Source organism: Lolium rigidum, chromosome 6 (assembly GCF_022539505.1).
Source record: "Lolium rigidum isolate FL_2022 chromosome 6, APGP_CSIRO_Lrig_0.1, whole genome shotgun sequence".
In the NCBI taxonomy this organism is placed as follows: domain Eukaryota; kingdom Viridiplantae; phylum Streptophyta; class Magnoliopsida; order Poales; family Poaceae; genus Lolium; species Lolium rigidum.
Window position 1 is genome coordinate 156,910,589 of NC_061513.1, and position 18,086 is coordinate 156,928,674.

General features: G+C 44.1%; 1 protein-coding gene across 1 annotated transcript; it reads left to right on the forward strand.

Annotated features, from left to right (window-relative positions):
- Nucleotides 1-17,421: 17,421 nt before the first annotated feature.
- On the forward strand, nucleotides 17,422-17,732 carry LOC124659940. Its single transcript, XM_047197744.1, has one exon. It carries the CDS (start codon nucleotides 17,508-17,510, stop codon nucleotides 17,730-17,732), a length of 225 nt encoding a protein of 74 aa, XP_047053700.1. The 5' UTR covers nucleotides 17,422-17,507.
- Nucleotides 17,733-18,086: the final 354 nt, after the last annotated feature.

Below are 18,086 nucleotides of genomic sequence, written 5' to 3' on the forward strand. Positions count from 1 at the left end.
TTTGTATTTCCCAAAGTTTAAAGTATTTTTTACCGGGACTTTTTTGCATACACTTCTCATGAACATATCTATCTACATATTTAACGCCACAATTTTTAAAAACATAGAAGGATCAGATTTTAAAAAATTTAAAAAACTGAAAGTGGAGGGAGCACTGGCACCCATGTGCACCAAATTCCTGTCCGTAGTTAAGGAGTTAAAAAGTATTCGAGTTGGAACAAAGATAGATAAGGTTGAGGATGAAGTGTGGGTTCTAGCAAGTAGGTTTAAACGAAAGGGTCAATGATTCTCCAGGGGACAACATTGAATGATAGGATCAGAATGTCACATGTAGAAGCCAGCTAAGTGGTCCCTAATGCAAAATCAATGGAAATTCCTTCAGTTTATCACAAAAATGCATAGCAAAGGCCAGAGAGTGGAGAGCACCGTCGATGCATTACTTGTTTGGCACGTACGGAGTACTGAATTGCCAACCGCTCTCTGAAAATATCAATGTATCATGCCATAACCAAGAGTATTTGTGCAAGTATGTGCATGACAAAAGTATATATGCATCTACAATGGAGAGGCGCTTGGTGGAATGCTTGAAGAAGAAAAATGATCTAGCATCTGGCGCCTACACAAGAGCCTTGGTCTCCATCGTTAGTTGTAAGTATTTTGTTAGCGCTAAGCTAATCGCAAGCGTCCCTTCGATTTTGTTATGCCGTCCGTGGATTTTTCTTTGAGAAGTAGCGCCCTCCTAGGTGCCCCGCGTGAAAAAATGCCTGGGGCATTCAACAATTAAATATGCACTAACGATAACAAAAATCCTAGAATCGGCCGGATTTCGAGCGACATGATTAGGTAAAAGAGCGTAGCGCCTCCCCTCAATGACTGTGTTGTACATGCCCTAAGAAGAGGTTAAAATCTCATCACTACAGGTTTCATGCCCTAAACATGTTTCTTGTAATGTTGAGAGTAGTACCCACAAGAATTGTCCAGGTAATTGGAATAACCCATTGTTGCCGAAAAGCTTCATTGATGTTTGTAGTTGGGTTCAAAGCTGACCTCTCTGCTGCTAGAACCTGAAACCATCCAACACCTTATAATACCTTGTCTGGTTAATTGAGATCTGGTTCAACACGTTTAGGTTTCACAATCTGCAGGCCTTGACACCAGAGGAAGATTGCCCAATTTAGGAGCAAGTGCAAGCGCTTTATTCCATTTGGCTGACAGAAAAAGTTCAACACCATGTCCATTTGGATGATCTTTGTTTCTCGCCCTGTCCTCTTGGTTTGGGTATGGTGTCTACTCCTCATGTCGCAGCGTCTTGATGTCTACGGGTGCTTCTATTCTTGTAGACAGTGTTGGGCCTCCAAGAGCAGAGGTTTGTAGAACAGCAGCAAGTTTCCCTTAAGTGGATCACCCAAGGTTTATCGAACTCAGGGAGGAAGAGGTCAAAGATATCCCTCTCATGCAACCCCGCAACCACAAAGTAAGAAGTCTCTTGTGTCCCCAACACACCTAATAGGTGCACTAGTTCGGCGAAGAGATAGTGAAATACAGGTGGTATGAATAAATGCGAGCAGTAGCAACGGCACCAGAAAAGTGTTTTGCTGTCCAGGACTGGTGTGTGGTTGATGGTGGTAATATTGCAGGAAGTATCTTTACTATTAAATTGCAGTTGGGGATGGTTTGCACTTTGACATCAAACATTCGGAACATCCTAGCCGTCAATCATCTCAAAATCGCCCATCAAACATTTGCCCCTTCCAGTCGTCCGCATCAAACAATGAAACACATGTAAGGAAGCACATTTATTGCAAATAAAATTCAAATTGCTTTCACAATGAAATGAGTAAACACACACGTAAGGAAACATGTCCAGCGTCAATCACGTCCAAATTTATTTCACAAGGAAACAATCACCTCCAGCATGAAGAAAAAAAATCTGGAGCGTTCAATCTAACAGCGGATTAGATCTCCTGAATGATGGTACACCAAAATTTCTACGTCTCGCCCGACAATCAATTACAATCAAGGTAATTAATACACGGTAATTACCTTCCCACGCAAAAAGACGCATGTCGCCTCACCTTCTTTCTTTGTTGCGGCTAATCAAGATATACAAATTAAATAAGAAATCTTTTCATGTGTATCACCGCCGAAAAACAATCATGATACCTAATTGAAATTTATCCTTCCTTAAACTCCCAACCCTTCCTATATGATCCATGGACCTCCGGGGTAAGCTGGCCAGACCTCGCGCTGACACCTCCCCTTTCTCGTCTTCTATGTTTTTAAACATAACTACATAAGTTCTTAGCCCATCTCGAAGTGCTGACTGCACCATGGTTTTGCATTCGCGTACCCTGAGATCCCTGCCAGATTCGCTCCCGCTGCAGCCAAGATGGATTCGGGCTTCTCCATTATGCTGAGGTCTCTCGATAAGCAGCGGCGACGAGTTGGAGCAGGGGGGCTGAACAAGGGGCGGCAGAGGTTCAGGTTCACCATTTTTAAATCCTTGTCCATTCTTGCCGTCGGATTTTTCCCTTTCTACTATATACTTGTGCCGTTGCTTCTCTATTTTAATGAATGCGTTTATTCTTGGCCTGGATGATGCACAAGATTGCGCCTGGATGATTTGTTGCGGAGGCTCTTATGTCCGGTGAGCAGTCTTTCTCTCGCTCATCTTACTTCCACATAATTTTGTTAGTTATTTTGATATTTGATCAGTAGTCACTAAATCCTGAAAGATTTGCAATTATGGTCTTCTTTCGCTGCAGGTAACCAATGTCACTAATCTTACACTAATCTTAAATAACACTACGCATCTTCACGGGAGGGAAATGGAGACAAGGGATCGGATGAAGACTCAAGACATCACACGACATACTTCAGGGAAAGAACTCGTTGCAATAGGCCAACTTAAATCTTTTCTCATCTATCTTGATTCAGTTTTACCATTGCTTCATGTTAACCACCCGTTTATATGAAGTAAAATATTATTTTATAGGATGTTACTATTTCTTAGTCGACTGAGAATTAACTTCGTTTTCAGTTAGATGATGTCATCAAAATTTAGTTGCAACTCATGAGTAGCACAAATCACGATACAAGTCGAATGGTGTGAGACTTGATTGAGCTCGAAGTTAATTCTTAGCTAGCTGATAACTAGCAAATCTCTATTGTATAACACCAGCATCGTATTCATCCTGGCACATTTTCTGGCGTTTATGTGAAGTAAAATGTTAACCACCCTTTTATGTGGAGGTTTCCCGCGTTCCTGGAGCTCGTGCGTGGAGCTTGCCCACTTCCTGGCTCTCGCCCGTGTTGTCCTCCTGCCAAGGGCATGCCCCCGAGAAGGAGGGGTGGCCTCCATGGTGGCCGTGACAGAGGTGGGGAGGAGGGGAGGTGTAGTTGCGGCCGGAATCAGACATGGTGACGGTGGATTTGAGGTGCTTCCATGAGGAACGCCTTAGAAGGAAGAAGATGTAGAAGACTTCCACATTGGGACACTTTGTGTGAGGAGTTAAATTAGAGAGATCGGCTATAGGCGGCCACCGTTAGAGGAGTAAAAGTTCACTCTAAATTTACTAGGACGTTTGCTCCTCTAAAATAGAGGAGTTATGTTAGAGATGCTTTTATAGTTTTTCATTCCCTTTTTGTGACTACAAAGGAGAAATGAGTGCTGAAAATGAGTAGTCTCGCATATGAATTTCTGATAAATGTTTATTCCTGAAGTCCATAACCGTTGGACCAAAGTATTGATCAGTTTGTCTCTTTTTCCCCATTCTCTGATTTGTGCAAGTAGTAACTTGACTCACTGTACCGTTCCCGCTTTTGCCAGTTTGACTAAAATAGGTACAGTATCTTCTTTATTGCTGGACCATCAGATCAACAAGGACTTACTTCCTCCGGTCCACTTTATAAGGCGTGCACGTCGTTTAAGAAAAACTTTGACCATATATTTTGTTAAAAAAAATATGAGATATATACCACAAATGTTATACCGTTGGATTCATATTCAAGAGAAGTTTCTAATGGTATAATTTTTGTGACATATAATTCATAATTTGCTGACTAAATTAATGGTCAAATTTTTTCTTAATCTACGGAACCGAAGGGAGTACTAATAGTTACTATATTCTGATGTAAGCTACTGTATCTGAAAGCAGAATATTAGTAGCAATATATACATATAGGAGTAGTTAGACTGTTGTTTCCAAGTTAGATTGTCATATTTTGAATCAAGAAGATTGTAAGCTGTGTACTCCAGATAGTTTTCACTGCTTCTTGCTTATTTCGAGTAAGTGAATCACGTAGTGTAAAATGTTTATCTTATTTTAAAAGATGAAGCAGATGTTAACCCTGATGATCAAGCCAATGTTATTGAACATTTGGATAAAGTTGTGAGTCTCAAGTTACTCATGTATGTTTAGAACTTCAAATATTTTTCATTTAATTAAAACTTGAAGGCACGTCCATATGCTGGTGTGAATTTGGTCCAATAATTCATCATTATACCTGAATGAATTTTTATGGCTTATGTAAGGTTGCAGACTCAGACGATATTCTCATTTTGTCAAAAACGACGAAGAAGCTCCCTACTACATGATGTATATCGTTATGTTCGAGAAAACAGTGCATGTGATATCTGATTAATGAAAATATTTGCTAATTTGATTCCTTAATCATGTCTTTGCATATTGTAGAAAATGTTTTTTAATCTGAGAAGCTTTGTCCCAAGGAACTAAACCAAAAAACTATTTGCGTACATGCTTTAGTCCTTTTGAAAGTTGAGGTCTAAACCTTTTGTTTTTGTTCCGATTCTTGATGGGTTTTGAGCCCTGTGCATCCCTAAATCATCAAGGTATTTATAATTAACTTTTGGAATGTACTGTCTATTGAAGGAGACACAGTGTTTATTAAACGAAGGTTAAAACACAACACATATTATGACTACTATTTTTTGTTATCCGTAGCAACGCACGGGTATTCAACTAGTAGATGCAGTAAAACAGTAAACAAACAGCGATAGCAGTATTTAGGAACAAGGCCTAGGGATCATACTTTCACTAGTGGACACTCTCAACATTGATCACATAACAGAATAAATAGATAAATGCTAGACTCTACACTCTCTTGTTGGATGATGAACACCACTAACTGTGTAGGATTACACGAACCCTCAAGGCCGGAGTTAACAAGCTCCACAATATTCAATGTTCATATTTAAATAACCTTAGAGTGCATGACAGATCAACATAACAAAACCAAGTACTAACATAGCATGCACACTATCACCTTCACGCTACGAAAGGAGGCATAGATCACATCAATACCATCATAGCAATATTTAACTTCATAATCTACAAGAGATCACAATCATAGCCTACGCCAAGTACTACACGATGCACACACTGTCACCATTACACCGTGCATGCGGAATAAACTACTTTAATAACATCACTAGAGTAGCACACAGATATATTGTGATACAAAACACATTGCAATCATAAAGAGATATAAATAAGCACTTCACTATGCCATTCATAACAGCGAATAAGTATTCCGTGAAATATAGCCTAAGAGACCCACACGGTGCACACACTCGTCACCTTTACACACGTGGGACAAGGAGTCCCCGGAGATCACATAAGTAAAATCCACTTGACTAGCATAATGACATCTAGATTACAAGCATCATCATATGAATCTCAATCATGTAAGGCAGCTCATGAGATTATTGTATTGAAGCACATAGGAGAGAGATTAACCACATAGCTACCGGTACAGCCCCGAGCCTCGATGGAGAACTACTCCCTCCTCATGGGAGACAGCAGCGTTGATGAAGAAGGCGGTGGTGTCGATGGAGGAGCCTTCCGGGGGCACTTCCCCGTCCCGAAGGCGTGCCGGAACAGAGACTCCTGTCCCCCAGATCTTGGCTTCGCGATGGCGGCGGCTCTGGAAGGTTTCTCGTACCGTGGCTTTTCCGCATCGAAGATTTAGGTCAGGGACCTTTTTATAGGCGAAGAGGCGGAGTCGGAGAGGCGACGAGGCGGTGATACACTAGGGGGGCGCGGCCAAGGCCTGGGCCGCGCCACCCTGTCGTCTGGGGCCCACAGGGCCCTCCTCTGGCGGCTCTTGGGTGTTCTGGAAGCTTCGTGGAAAAATAGGATGCTGGGCGTTGATTTCGTCCGATTCCGAGAATATTTCCTTACTAGGATTTCTGGAACCAAAAACAGCAGAAAACGAGAACCGGCCCTTCGGCATCTCGTCAATAGGTTAGTTCCGGAAAACGCATAATAATGATAAAGTATGCATAAAACATGTAGATATCATCAATAATGTGGCATGGAACATAAGAAATTATCGATACGTCGGAGACGTATCAGCATCCCCAAGATTAGTTCCTGCTCGTCCCGAGCAGGTAAACGATAACAAAGATAATTTACGGAGTGACATGCCATTATAACCTTGATCATACTATTGTAAGCATATGTAATGAATGCAGCGATCAAAACAATGGTAATGACATGAGTAAACAAATGAATCATAAAGCAAAGACTTTTCATGAATAGTACTTTCAAGACAAGCATCAATAAGTCTTGCATAAGAGTTAACTCATAAAGCAATAAATCAAAGTAAAGGTATTGAAGCAACACAAAGGAAGATTGAGTTTCAGCGGTTTCTTTCAACTTATAACATGTATATCTCATGGATATTGTCAATGTAAAGTAATATAACAAGTGCAATATGCAAATATGTAGGAATCAATGCACAGTTCACACAAGTGTTTGCTTCTTGAGATGGAGAGAAATAGGTGAACTGACTCAACATAAAAGGTAAAAGAATGGCCCTTCGCAGAGGAAAACATTGATTGCTATATTTGTGCTAGAGCTTTGGTTTTGAAAACATAAAGAGAGCATAAAAGTAAAATTTTGAGAGGTGTTTGTTGTTGTCAACGAATGGTAGTGGGCACTCTAACCCCTTTGCCAGACAAACCTTCAAAGAGCGGCTCCCATGAATTATTTTTATTTTTGGGTGGCACTCCTTCCAACCTTTCTTTCACAAACCATGGCTAACCGAATCCTCGGGTGCCTGCCAACAATCTCATATCATGAAGGAGTGCCTTTTTATTTTAGTTTTATTATGATGACACTCCTCCCCACCTTTGCTTTCTCAAGCCATGGCTAACCGAATCCTTCGGGTGCCATCCAACAATCACATACCATGGAGGAGTGTCTATTTAGGTTAATTAATTTGGGACTGGAAATCCCATTGCCAGCTCTTTTTGCAAAATTATTGGATAAGCCGATGAAGCCACTAGTCCATTGGTGAAAGTTGCCCAACAAGAATGAAAGATAAATACCACATACTTCCTCATGAGCTATAAAACAGTGACACAAATCAGAGGTGATAAATTTTGAATTATTTAAAGGTAGCACTCAAGCAATTTACTTTGGAATGGCAGAGAAATACCATGTAGTAGGTAGGTATGGTGGACACAAATGGCACAGTGGTTGGCTCAAGGATTTTGGATGCATGAGAAGTATTCCCTCTCGATACAAGGTTTAGGCTAGCAAGGTTATTTGAAACAAACACAAGGATGAACCGGTGCAGCAAAACTCACATAAAAGACATATTGTAAACATTATAAGACTCTACACCGTCTTCCTTGTTGTTCAAAACTCAATACTAGAAATTATCTAGACTTTAGAGAGACCAAATATGCAAACCAAATTTAGCAAGATCTAGGTGTTTCCTTATTAATGGGTGCAAAGTATATGATGCAAGAGCTTAAACATGAGCACAACAATTGCCAAGTATCACATTATCCAAGACATTTTACCAATTACTACATGTAGCATTTCCCGTTTCCAACCATATAACAATTAACGAAGCAGTTTCAACCTTCGCCATGAACATTAAAAGCTAAGAACACATGTGTTCATATGAACCAGCGGAGCGTGTCTCTCTCCCACACAAGCATGATGGATCAGATCTTATTCAAACACAAACAAAAACAAAAACAAACAGACGCTCCAAGTAAAGCACATAAGATGTGACCGAATAAAAATATAGTTTCAAGAGAAGAAACCTGATAAGTTGTCGATGAAGAAGGGGATGCCTTGGGCATCCCCAAGCTTAGATGCTTGAGTCTTCTTGATATATGCAGGGATGAACCACGGGGGAATCCCGAAGCTTAGACTCTTCACTCTTCTTGATCATAGTATATGATCCTCCTCTCTTGATCCTTGAAAACTTCCTCCACACCAAACTCGAAACAACTCATTAGAGGGTTAGTGCACAATAAAAATTAACATGTTCAGAGGTGACACAATCATTCTTAACACTTCTGGACATTGCATAAAGCTACTGGACATTAATGGAACAAAGAAATTCATCCACCATAGCAAAAGAGGCAATGCGAAATAAAAGGCAGAATCTGTCAAAACAGAACAGTCCGTAAAGATGGATTTTATTGAGGCACCAGACTTGCTCAAATGAAAATCCCCAAATTGAATGAAAGTTGCGTACATATCTGAGGATCACGCACGCAAATTGGCATATTTTTCTGAGTTACCTACCGAGAATTAGGCCCAGATTCGTGACAGCAAAGAAATCTGTTTCTGTGCAGTAATCCAAATCTAGTATGAACCTTACTATCAAAGACTTTACTTGGCACAACAATGCAATAAAACTAAGATAAGGAGAGGTTGCTACAGTAGTAACAACTTCCAAGACTCAAAATAAAAAACAAAATTACTGTAGCAAAATAAACACATGGGTTATCTCCCAAGAAGTTCTTTCTTTATAGCCATTAAGATGGGCTCAGCAGTTTTAATGATGCACTCGCAAGAAATAGTAGTTGAAGCAAAAGAGAGCATCAAGAGGCAAATTCAAAACAAATTTAAGTCTAACATGCTTCCTATGCATAGGAGTCTTGTAAATAAACAAGTTCATGAAGAGCAAAGTAACAAGCATAGGAAGATAGAACAAGTGTAGCTTCAAAAATTTCAGCACATAGAGAGGCATTTTAGTAACATGAAAATTTCTACAACCATATTTTCCTCTCTCATAATAACTTTCAGTAGCATCATGAGCAAACTCAACAATATAACTATCACATAAAGAATTCTTATCATGAGTCTCATGCATAAAATTATTACTCTCCACATAGGCATAATCAATTTTATTAGTAATAGTGGGAGCAAATTCAACAAAGTAGCTATCATTATTATTCTCATCATCAAATATAGGAGGCATATTGTAATCATAATCAAATTTATCCTCCATAACAGGCGGTACTAAAAGACCAATATCATTATAATCATCATAAATAGGAGGCAAAGTATCATCAAAGAAAATTTTCTCCTCAATGCTTGGGGGACTAAAAATATCATGCTCATCAAAACCAGCTTCCCCAAGCTTAGAACTTTCTATATCATTAGCAACAATGGTGTTCAAAGCGTTCATACTAATATGTTCCATAGGTTTTTTAATTTTCGCATCAAACCATCCATGTCTTAAATCAGGAAATAGAATAAGAAGCTCATTGTTGTCCATTATGCCAAACTAGTGTAAACAAGAAACAAAAAGATGCAATTGCGGGATCTAAAGGAAATAGCTTCGAGCACACACACAACGGCGCCGGAAAAGTACTTTACACGAGACCGGAGTATGAGTGCCTTTTACCTTTCCTCCCCGGCAACGGCGCCGGAAAATAGCTTGATGTCTACGGGTGCTTCTATTCTTGTAGACGAGTGTTGGGCCTCCAAGACCGAGAGGTTTGTAGAACAGCAGCAAGTTTCCCTTAAGTGGATCACCCAAGGTTTATCGAACTCGGGGAGGAAGAGGTCAAAGATATCCCTCTCATGCAACCACTGCAACCACAAAGCAAGAAGTCTCTTGTGTCCCCAACACACCTAATAGGTGCACTAGTTCGGCGAAGAGATAGTGAAATACAGGTGGTATGAACAAATGCGAGCGAGTAGCAACGGCACCGAGAAAAGTGCTTTGCTGTCCAGGACTGGTGTGTGGTTGATGGTGGTAATATTGCAGGAAGTATAGATGCGATAAAACGAGTAAACAAACAGCGATAGCGATATTTAGGAACAAGGCCTAGGGATCATACTTTCACTAGTGGACACTCTCAACATTGATCACATAACAGAATAAATAGATAAATGCTAGACTCTACACTCTCTTGTTGGATGATGAACACCACTAAGTGTGTAGGATTACACGAACCCTCAATGCCGGAGTTAACAAGCTCCACAATATTCAATGTTCATATTTAAATAACCTTAGAGTGCATGATAGATCAACATAACCAAACCAAGTACTAACATAGCATGCACACTGTCACCTTCACGCTACGAAAGGAGGCATAGATCACATCAATACCATCATAGCAATAGTTAACTTCATAATCTACAAGAGATCACAATCATAGCCTACGCCAAGTACTACACGATGCACACACTGTCACCATTACACCGTGCGGGAGGAATAAACTACTTTAATAACATCACTAGAGTAGCACACAGATATATTGTGATACAAAACACATTGCAATCATAAAGAGATATAAATAAGCACTTCACTATGCCATTCATAACGAGTGAATAAGTATTCTGTGAAATATAGCCTAAGAGACCCACACGGTGCACACATCGTCACCTTTACACACGTGGGACAAGGAGTCTCCGGAGATCACATAAGTAAAATCCACTTGACTAGCATAATGACATCTAGATTACAAGCATCATCATATGAATCTCAATCATGTAAGGCAGCTCATGAGATTATTGTATTGAAGCACATAGGAGAGAGATTAACCACATAGCTACCGGTACAGCCCCGAGCCTCGATGGAGAACTACTCCCTCCTCATGGGAGACGAGCAGCGTTGATGAAGATGGCGGTGGTGTCGATGGAGGAGCCTTCCGGGGGCACTTCCCCGTCCCGGCGGCGTGCCGGAACGGGAGACTCCTGCCCCCGGATCTTGGCTTCGCGATGGCGGCGGCTGCGGGAAGGTTTCTCGTACCGTGGCTCTTTCGTATCGAGGTTTTAGGTCAGGGACCTTTTTATAGGCGAAGAGGCGGAGTCGGAGAGGCGACGAGGCGGTGACACACTAGGGGGCGCGGCCCTGGCCCTGGCCGCGCCACCCTGTCGTCTGGGGCCCACAGGGCCCTCCTCTGGCGGCTCTCGGGTGTTCTGGAAGCTTCGTGGAAAAATAGGATGCTGGGCGTTGATTTCGTCCGATTCCGAGAATATTTCCTTACTAGGATTTACGGAACCAAAAACAGCGAGAAAACGAGAGCTGGCCCTTCGGCATCTCGTCAATAGGTTAGTTCCGGAAAACGCATAATAATGACATAAAGTATGCATAAAACATGTAGATATCATCAATAATGTGGAATGGAACATAAGAAATTATCGATACGTCGGAGACGTATCACGTCTTCGCTTCGGCATTGGTTGAAGGTAGTGTAGTTTCGGTTTAGTGGGGTTTCGAGTTTCGCTTGGTTGTTTCTCGGGTCTTGAGTGGGCTTGCCTCTATGTGAGAATGGGCATCGCCATGTTATGGCTTTGTTGTATGGTTTTCGTCCGTTTTTTCGCAAATTAACCGAACACCTTTTTCTTAATTAATGGAACACAGCTACCTCACATGGTCAGCCGACGCAGGAACGAGCGAGCAGTCACCTAGAATGTAGTTTTTGTTCCTAGGCAGTTGCTTTGGATGACATGCAAGTCTTTTGCTAGTTCTGAAAGAAAAGAGCTTCATTGATCATCTTGATTAACTTTTTTTTGAGAGTAATCATCCTGATTGACTTGTAGACTCTTTTATTGTTGGGCTAACTTATCGTGAGCTCGTGGCCCCATTGGTAGCATGGTCGTGACCTTAACATGTTATTTTCTTCAACCTCAGCCCAGTCTAGAGCAGAAAATGGGCTTATCCCTGAGAAGTGCTATTGGAGCCTAGGTCCACTGGATCAAGCGGTATCTTTTCGTGTAGCACTGTTCTTTCTATGTAAAACTGGCATCCTCAATATGCTCTGGAAATTTAATTCGGCTCCCAGGTGCGTATACTTCCTCTACTAAAAAATTATATTTTGAAATGTTAAAAAATTTGGATAAAAAATTCTACATGTACATCTTCATAATATACGTGCGTTCGTCAAGTTTCACGAAAAACCAATATTTTGTGTGGTCCATATAAAAATGAGAAAGTTTATCTTGTGAAAAGCATTATTTTTAGCACTGAATTTTGTCTTTTTTACACACGTCACATGATAAGTTGATTTTTTATGAAACGATTTTGTGAGCACGTAGCACGTGAAGATGCACGTGCAAACTTTTAGTTTTAATTTTTTTAAAATTTAAAATATATATAAGATGCATTTTAAAATATAGAAAGCATATGGACCCATGTTCCAAAACACCGCTCCCATAAAATATAGTAGTACTAACTTGTAGCCGGTCGATGTCTATGTTAATTAGAAGTTAGGCTCATTTCGAACATCTGGTCTAAAAGAACAAGCACGTGAGCAAATCTACATGTCTATAATGCACCACACAATCTTTTTCAATATACATATTCATACGTGAGCTACACCAAAATGAGAACGTGGGGATCAAAACCGATTCCTTTTCCTTTTTATGGTCTGAGATTTTGTGGTTCTTTTGTGCATAGATAAAACATATTTTTTTTTGATATGAGAGCATTGCTCCGGCCTCTGCATCAGTAGATGCACGTATGGTGACTTAATTGCTAGAGTTGAAAAGAGAATGACTTGCTAGCTCTCGCGTCAAGCCCACGCGCGACCGAGAGCCCCCCTAGCGGCGCCCCTTGACTCCCCTCCTCCCACCTCCCCTCCCCTCACCGCCGCCAGAGGGCGTCGCCGGGAAAAACCCGCGCGGCGCCGGCGGGGCCTCCCTCTCCCTCGCACAGTGGTGGCGGCGCGGGCCGTCCCCTGCCGGTGAGGGCGCCGCGCTGGGCGTGCGTGGCGGCGCAGAGCTCCGGCGTCGGCGTGGAGACGACGCTCCCCTGGGCGTGCTCGTGGCAATGGTTCCTCCCCGGAGCGACCTCGACGACAGGCGGCGCGTCCTCTACCCAGTCGGGCTGGTGGAGGCGACAGAGGCGCGGGTGAAGATCGGCGCGGCGTGATGCACAGCAGGCGGCGGCGCAACGCTTGCTCGGGCTCGACTTGGAGGCCGCCTGGTGCGGTGGTGGCGGCTCCTTGGGCCTCCTCGGGTGCGGACAAAGGCAGGGGCCTGGTCCCCTTTGAGCCATCTCCTTCCGAGATCTGCTGGCGTCGACATCTATGTGGGCTGAAGGTGGTCGCTTTCGCAGGTTCGGTTTGGTTCTCCTCACATCTTGCCTCGGTGGTGCTGGTTGCGGTGGCCGGCCTGCGCCTTGGTTGGCGGCTTTGTTCTCCCCTAGGTTGTCAGTGTGCAGAGGTGGGACGCCGAGGCGGCGGCCCCGGACGGTGGGAGTTCTGCTGGTTGGCGGGTGAGCCAGAGACTCGGGTGCTAGTTGGGAGCCTCGACAGTGTGGACGGCGTGGTTCCGGCGAGCCACATGCTGTGATAGCGGGGCGGTTGTTGCTACGGCGGTAGCCGCTTCCCTGTGTGGATGGCAGAGTGCTATTGCCGGGGGACACCCTTGCCCGTTGGGCCACGACGGCGACGTCCGTGGACGTCGTTCCCTTGTTGAAGGCGTCGGTGTGGCGGCGCTCGGTTCATCCACGTCCTCCGGGTGAAAACCCAAGATCTCTGGATCGGGCGGTGTAAGGGTACATTGCCCCTATGTGTGGTTTTGGTAATTAATGACAACCCCTATGGACTAATGTTTTCATTGAGTCTATATGAAGGAATATTCCATAGGTACTACTTGTATTCCATGTGTTGGATTCAAGTATGGATGCCATGAAGATAAAGGTATACCTTGGGTATTGGCATCAAGATCATCGGTTATGAAGATACATATGTGATATGATCAAGAAGAAGAAATGAAGATGGAGTTCTTATGTGGAACTCAATATTAGCCATGCTCTATCTTATGTGAGTATGAGAAGATACAAGGATTGAGTTGGGCAAGTTCAAGATGAGCATCTCAAGTGGATCACATGCTTGAAGCTTGCCGTCCATTTGGTGATAATAGACATGTGAAGATGTGCATCAATGGAGCTTTCCCATCATAGTGTATGGGGGAGTATTTGTGAGTCTTCACGAAGCAACATTGATCAAGTGAGGCATTCCGGCTTGTGTAGAGCTTGAAGAGTTATCATCAAGATCAAGCGGGATGCGCAAGGCAAAGGTATGGCCTTGCTAGGTTTTCCTTTTACCGGTCTCAAGGTGGATGATGGGAGACCGAATTATAGGATAGATAGCCGCACTATTAAGAGGGGCTTTCGGTTGGGTAACTTGATCACATCGTCTTAGGGAGATCAATCCTTTGCATACTTTGCATATCCTTATTGCTTCTTGGTGTTTCTCTATGTGAGGTTCTTGAGCTTGTTGCTAGCTTTACAACAAGCCCAAGTTCATCGAAAACGGAGTTCGCATGCATCTTCTATTGCGTTTTCGAGGTTGGGTGATTTTACCGGTTATTCATGATATAAGGTTCTACCTTTTATATTCATGATAAAATCCCCTCCTACAGATTCTTGGGTTTTCACTTTCTATTAGATAGCATTCGTTGTTATCTTCCAAACAAAATTGGTTTCATGTTAATCGGAGTTCGGGAGCAATAGTTATTAAAGAAAAGGTAAAAGAAGAAAAAGAAAAAGAAAAGAAAAAAGGGGGACGGCTGCCCGGTCTCCGACCGGTCGACCGGGCCACACGCCGGCCCACTCGGCCGCCGCCCCGGTCCAACCGGCCTATGACTGGCCTTGGGCCCGGTCCGCAACCGGCCAGCCCGGCTGCCTCCCCGGCCCGACCGGGCGTCTCCCCGGGCCGGCTTTGCCCCGCGCGGTACGGCGCCACGCGCCCCGCGCGCCTCTGGCTTGTCTGCCGCTCAACGGCGCTCCGCCTCGCCCGGTCGGTGGGCCGGCCCGACCGGATGCCTGACCGGCCTCCCCAGCCCAGGCTCCGGTCAGACCGGCCTGCTGGCCGGCTGGGCTGTGTTTTCTGCCCGTTTTTCTTCCTGTTTCCCTGTCTTTTTCCCCCCAACGGTTTTATTTGCTCCTAGCTATAAATAGACCTTTCTTCCACCTTGAGCAAGTCAGTACTTCCCATTCTCTCTCCTCCATTGCTACCATTTGAAGAACTTGCTCTCCCCTTTGAATCCTCCAATCATTCTTGCTCATATTTGAGGATTTGAGAGAGGAGATCTAGATCTACACTTCCACCGATCGATTTCTTCTCTAAGTGAGGGAAACTCTTGGGATCTAGATCTTGGAGTCTTTGGTTGACTTTCCCCTTGTTCTTCCTCTCCAATCTCATCCTAGCATTCGTTGCTTTGGTGGGATTTGAGTGTGAAGGACTTGAACACCTCCGGTGTTCTTGCTTTGCATCATTGCATAGTGTTGAGCTCTCCACCACGATTTGTTCGAGTGAGAGACCGTGAGCTTGTTACTCTTGGAGGGTGACCTCCTAGTTGGCTTGGTGATTGGTGCTCCGGTGATCTCTTCAAGAAGATTGTGAAGAGGCCCGGGCTTCTCCTTCGTGGAGCTTGTGAAGTGGTTGTGGAGCTTGCCATCTCCGGAGCGGAGGAAAAGCTAACCATAAGGAAAGGGCCATTATCCTTCGTGGGTGTGGTTCGGAGAATAGGGTGAGCCTTCGTGGCGCGGGGAATCCTTCGTGGGACCTCCACTCCTCCAAACGTGACGTACCTTGTTGCAAAGCAAGGGAACACGGGAATACATCCTCGTCTCCGCGTGCCTCGGTTATTTCTATACCCGAGCTCTCTTTCCTTGTGATAGCCATCGTGCTTGAAGTACATATATCTTGCTATCATTTGTGCTACATATATCTTGTGCATATCTTGCTTAGCTCTAGTTGCTATTGTTACACTTAGTTGAGCTTAGCATATTTAGGGTTTGTGCTTGTAAACTAAACGATAGTTTAATTCCGCATTCATACAAGACAAATCCGCAAGAGTTTGTAATTGCCTATTCACCCCCCCCTCTAGGCGACATCTCGATCTTTCAGGCGGTAGCGACGCTTTGGCGATGTGCTCTTCTTGAAGATACCGCCTTGGAGTTCATGGTGTGTGGCTCTCCGTTGGTTGTGCGACGGAGGTGCGATGCCTCTTGGTGTTGGCTCTTCGTTTGGCGATCCTCAGCAGCTGCTTCGTGCCCTTCCCTTGTCGAGCTTCCTTGGCGCTGCTTTTTCGGTCTGTGAGCAACGTGGGTTGGTCCCCAGTGGTGGTCGGCTTTCGGTGGCGTTTCTGCGATGGAGAAGTTCTGTCGAGGCACGCGTGAAAAATGGCTCGCTCTCGAGTGAGCTCCGGCCCGACACTGTAGCTTCCAGCTCTGCTCCGAGTCCTCGTAGGCGTTTTGGCTGAGCACGTTGGTCGTGCTTCCGGTTGTACCTTCTTTGGTAGTTCGTGTGGGTGTGTGGTTTCGTTCTGTAAGCTGGGTTCAGCACTTTGTATCGTTTTCGTTCGTTGGTGGCTTTATTGTTAATTCAAAGTTGAGCACTTGAGTATCTTTTATCTAAAAATAGATGCACACAGCTATGTTTTTTTTTATTGAAAAGAGGTTCAAACAAGTATCCTTATTATCATCAAATATTGTATTTTGTGCGAAACTTCACATATACGTACTCCCTGCTGTCGTGGTTTTAGTTCAAACTAAAAACCACAATAAGAGAATATGGAACACATGGAGTAGATCATATCAACATACACACACAATATAAGATTGTTTTGAAACATTTAATAGCATTTTGGTTTTATTTGTAAAGGATTCCAAAGAGCCTAGAGGTTCTAAAAATAAAATGACCCTCTCCTCCTATCACCCTCTTTCATTTTGGGAAAGGTACTATGCAAACTAAGGTCTAAAGTAGACTTCGCTGGAGCTTAAGTATGATTAGAAGAGAAACGTGGCCGTGACTGTCGAGAAAAATTGGCGTGGCCGCCGTGAGTGGTAAGCCGCGTGTGCACGTTTGGCACAGCAGGAAGATGCCGAACCGGCGAGAGAGAAATCACAAGCAGTATTTTAAGCTTTCGTCCGAAAGAATCCCATTACGTTTGGACGTTCCAGAGACGTCTAAGAAGCGAGCAGAGCACACGTGTGAGCTCACGATTCGCTGCCTGCAACGCGGCAGTCAACCCTTGGGCCTAGTCATCACCTGTCTTCTCTGCACAGCCTCAGCAAAACCGGCTACTAGCGCCCTAAGGTGCCACGCGTCCCCGGCGCAAACCCTCTATATATGCACGGACGGCATGATGCCTCGGTCACAAACAGCTACAGACACAAACAAGCCTACCCATCCATCCACCAAGACAAATTTGTAAACAGAGGAAATCGTTCGATCGACAGGAAGAGTCTTCAAGCTTCAGCTAGCAGCCATGCCGTTCGTGCCGGCGTGCGTGCAGTGCGGCACCCGGAGCAACCCGTGCCGGTGCAAGGTGCTCGGCCCGACGCTGGGGTTCGTGGCCTTCGTCGCCACCGGCGTCGTGGAGTGGCCGCTGGGCGCGGTGGTGTACCTCTTCCGCCACCACAAGGGCCGCCGCATCATGGGGCACCCGGCCAGGGTCGTCTACCCGCGCGTCACCAGGGCGATCCCGATATGATCATCATCAGGCGCGCCCTTCCTGTATACTGTACTTACTTGGTCAGCTGCTTCTGTTCGTGTGCGTGAGTGATTCGTTCGATAATAAGGGGTTGTGTGGTTCGTGTTGTAACAGGCTCTGGCCATCTATGTACATGTAATATTCTCTGGTCAATATTACCACTGTTTTCGTCAGATTAGCTTCTCCTGACTCTTGGGAACTACATTCCGAATGCGTGCCGGGCTGCCACTTATCTCAATTTCTTACTCGAGAGGAGATTTTGCTCCACGCCTTCATCTTTAGCCGACAAGAAAAAAGAAAAGAAATATCACTGTTGGAAAATTAGACACAATTTTCACAACTAATTTTAGAATA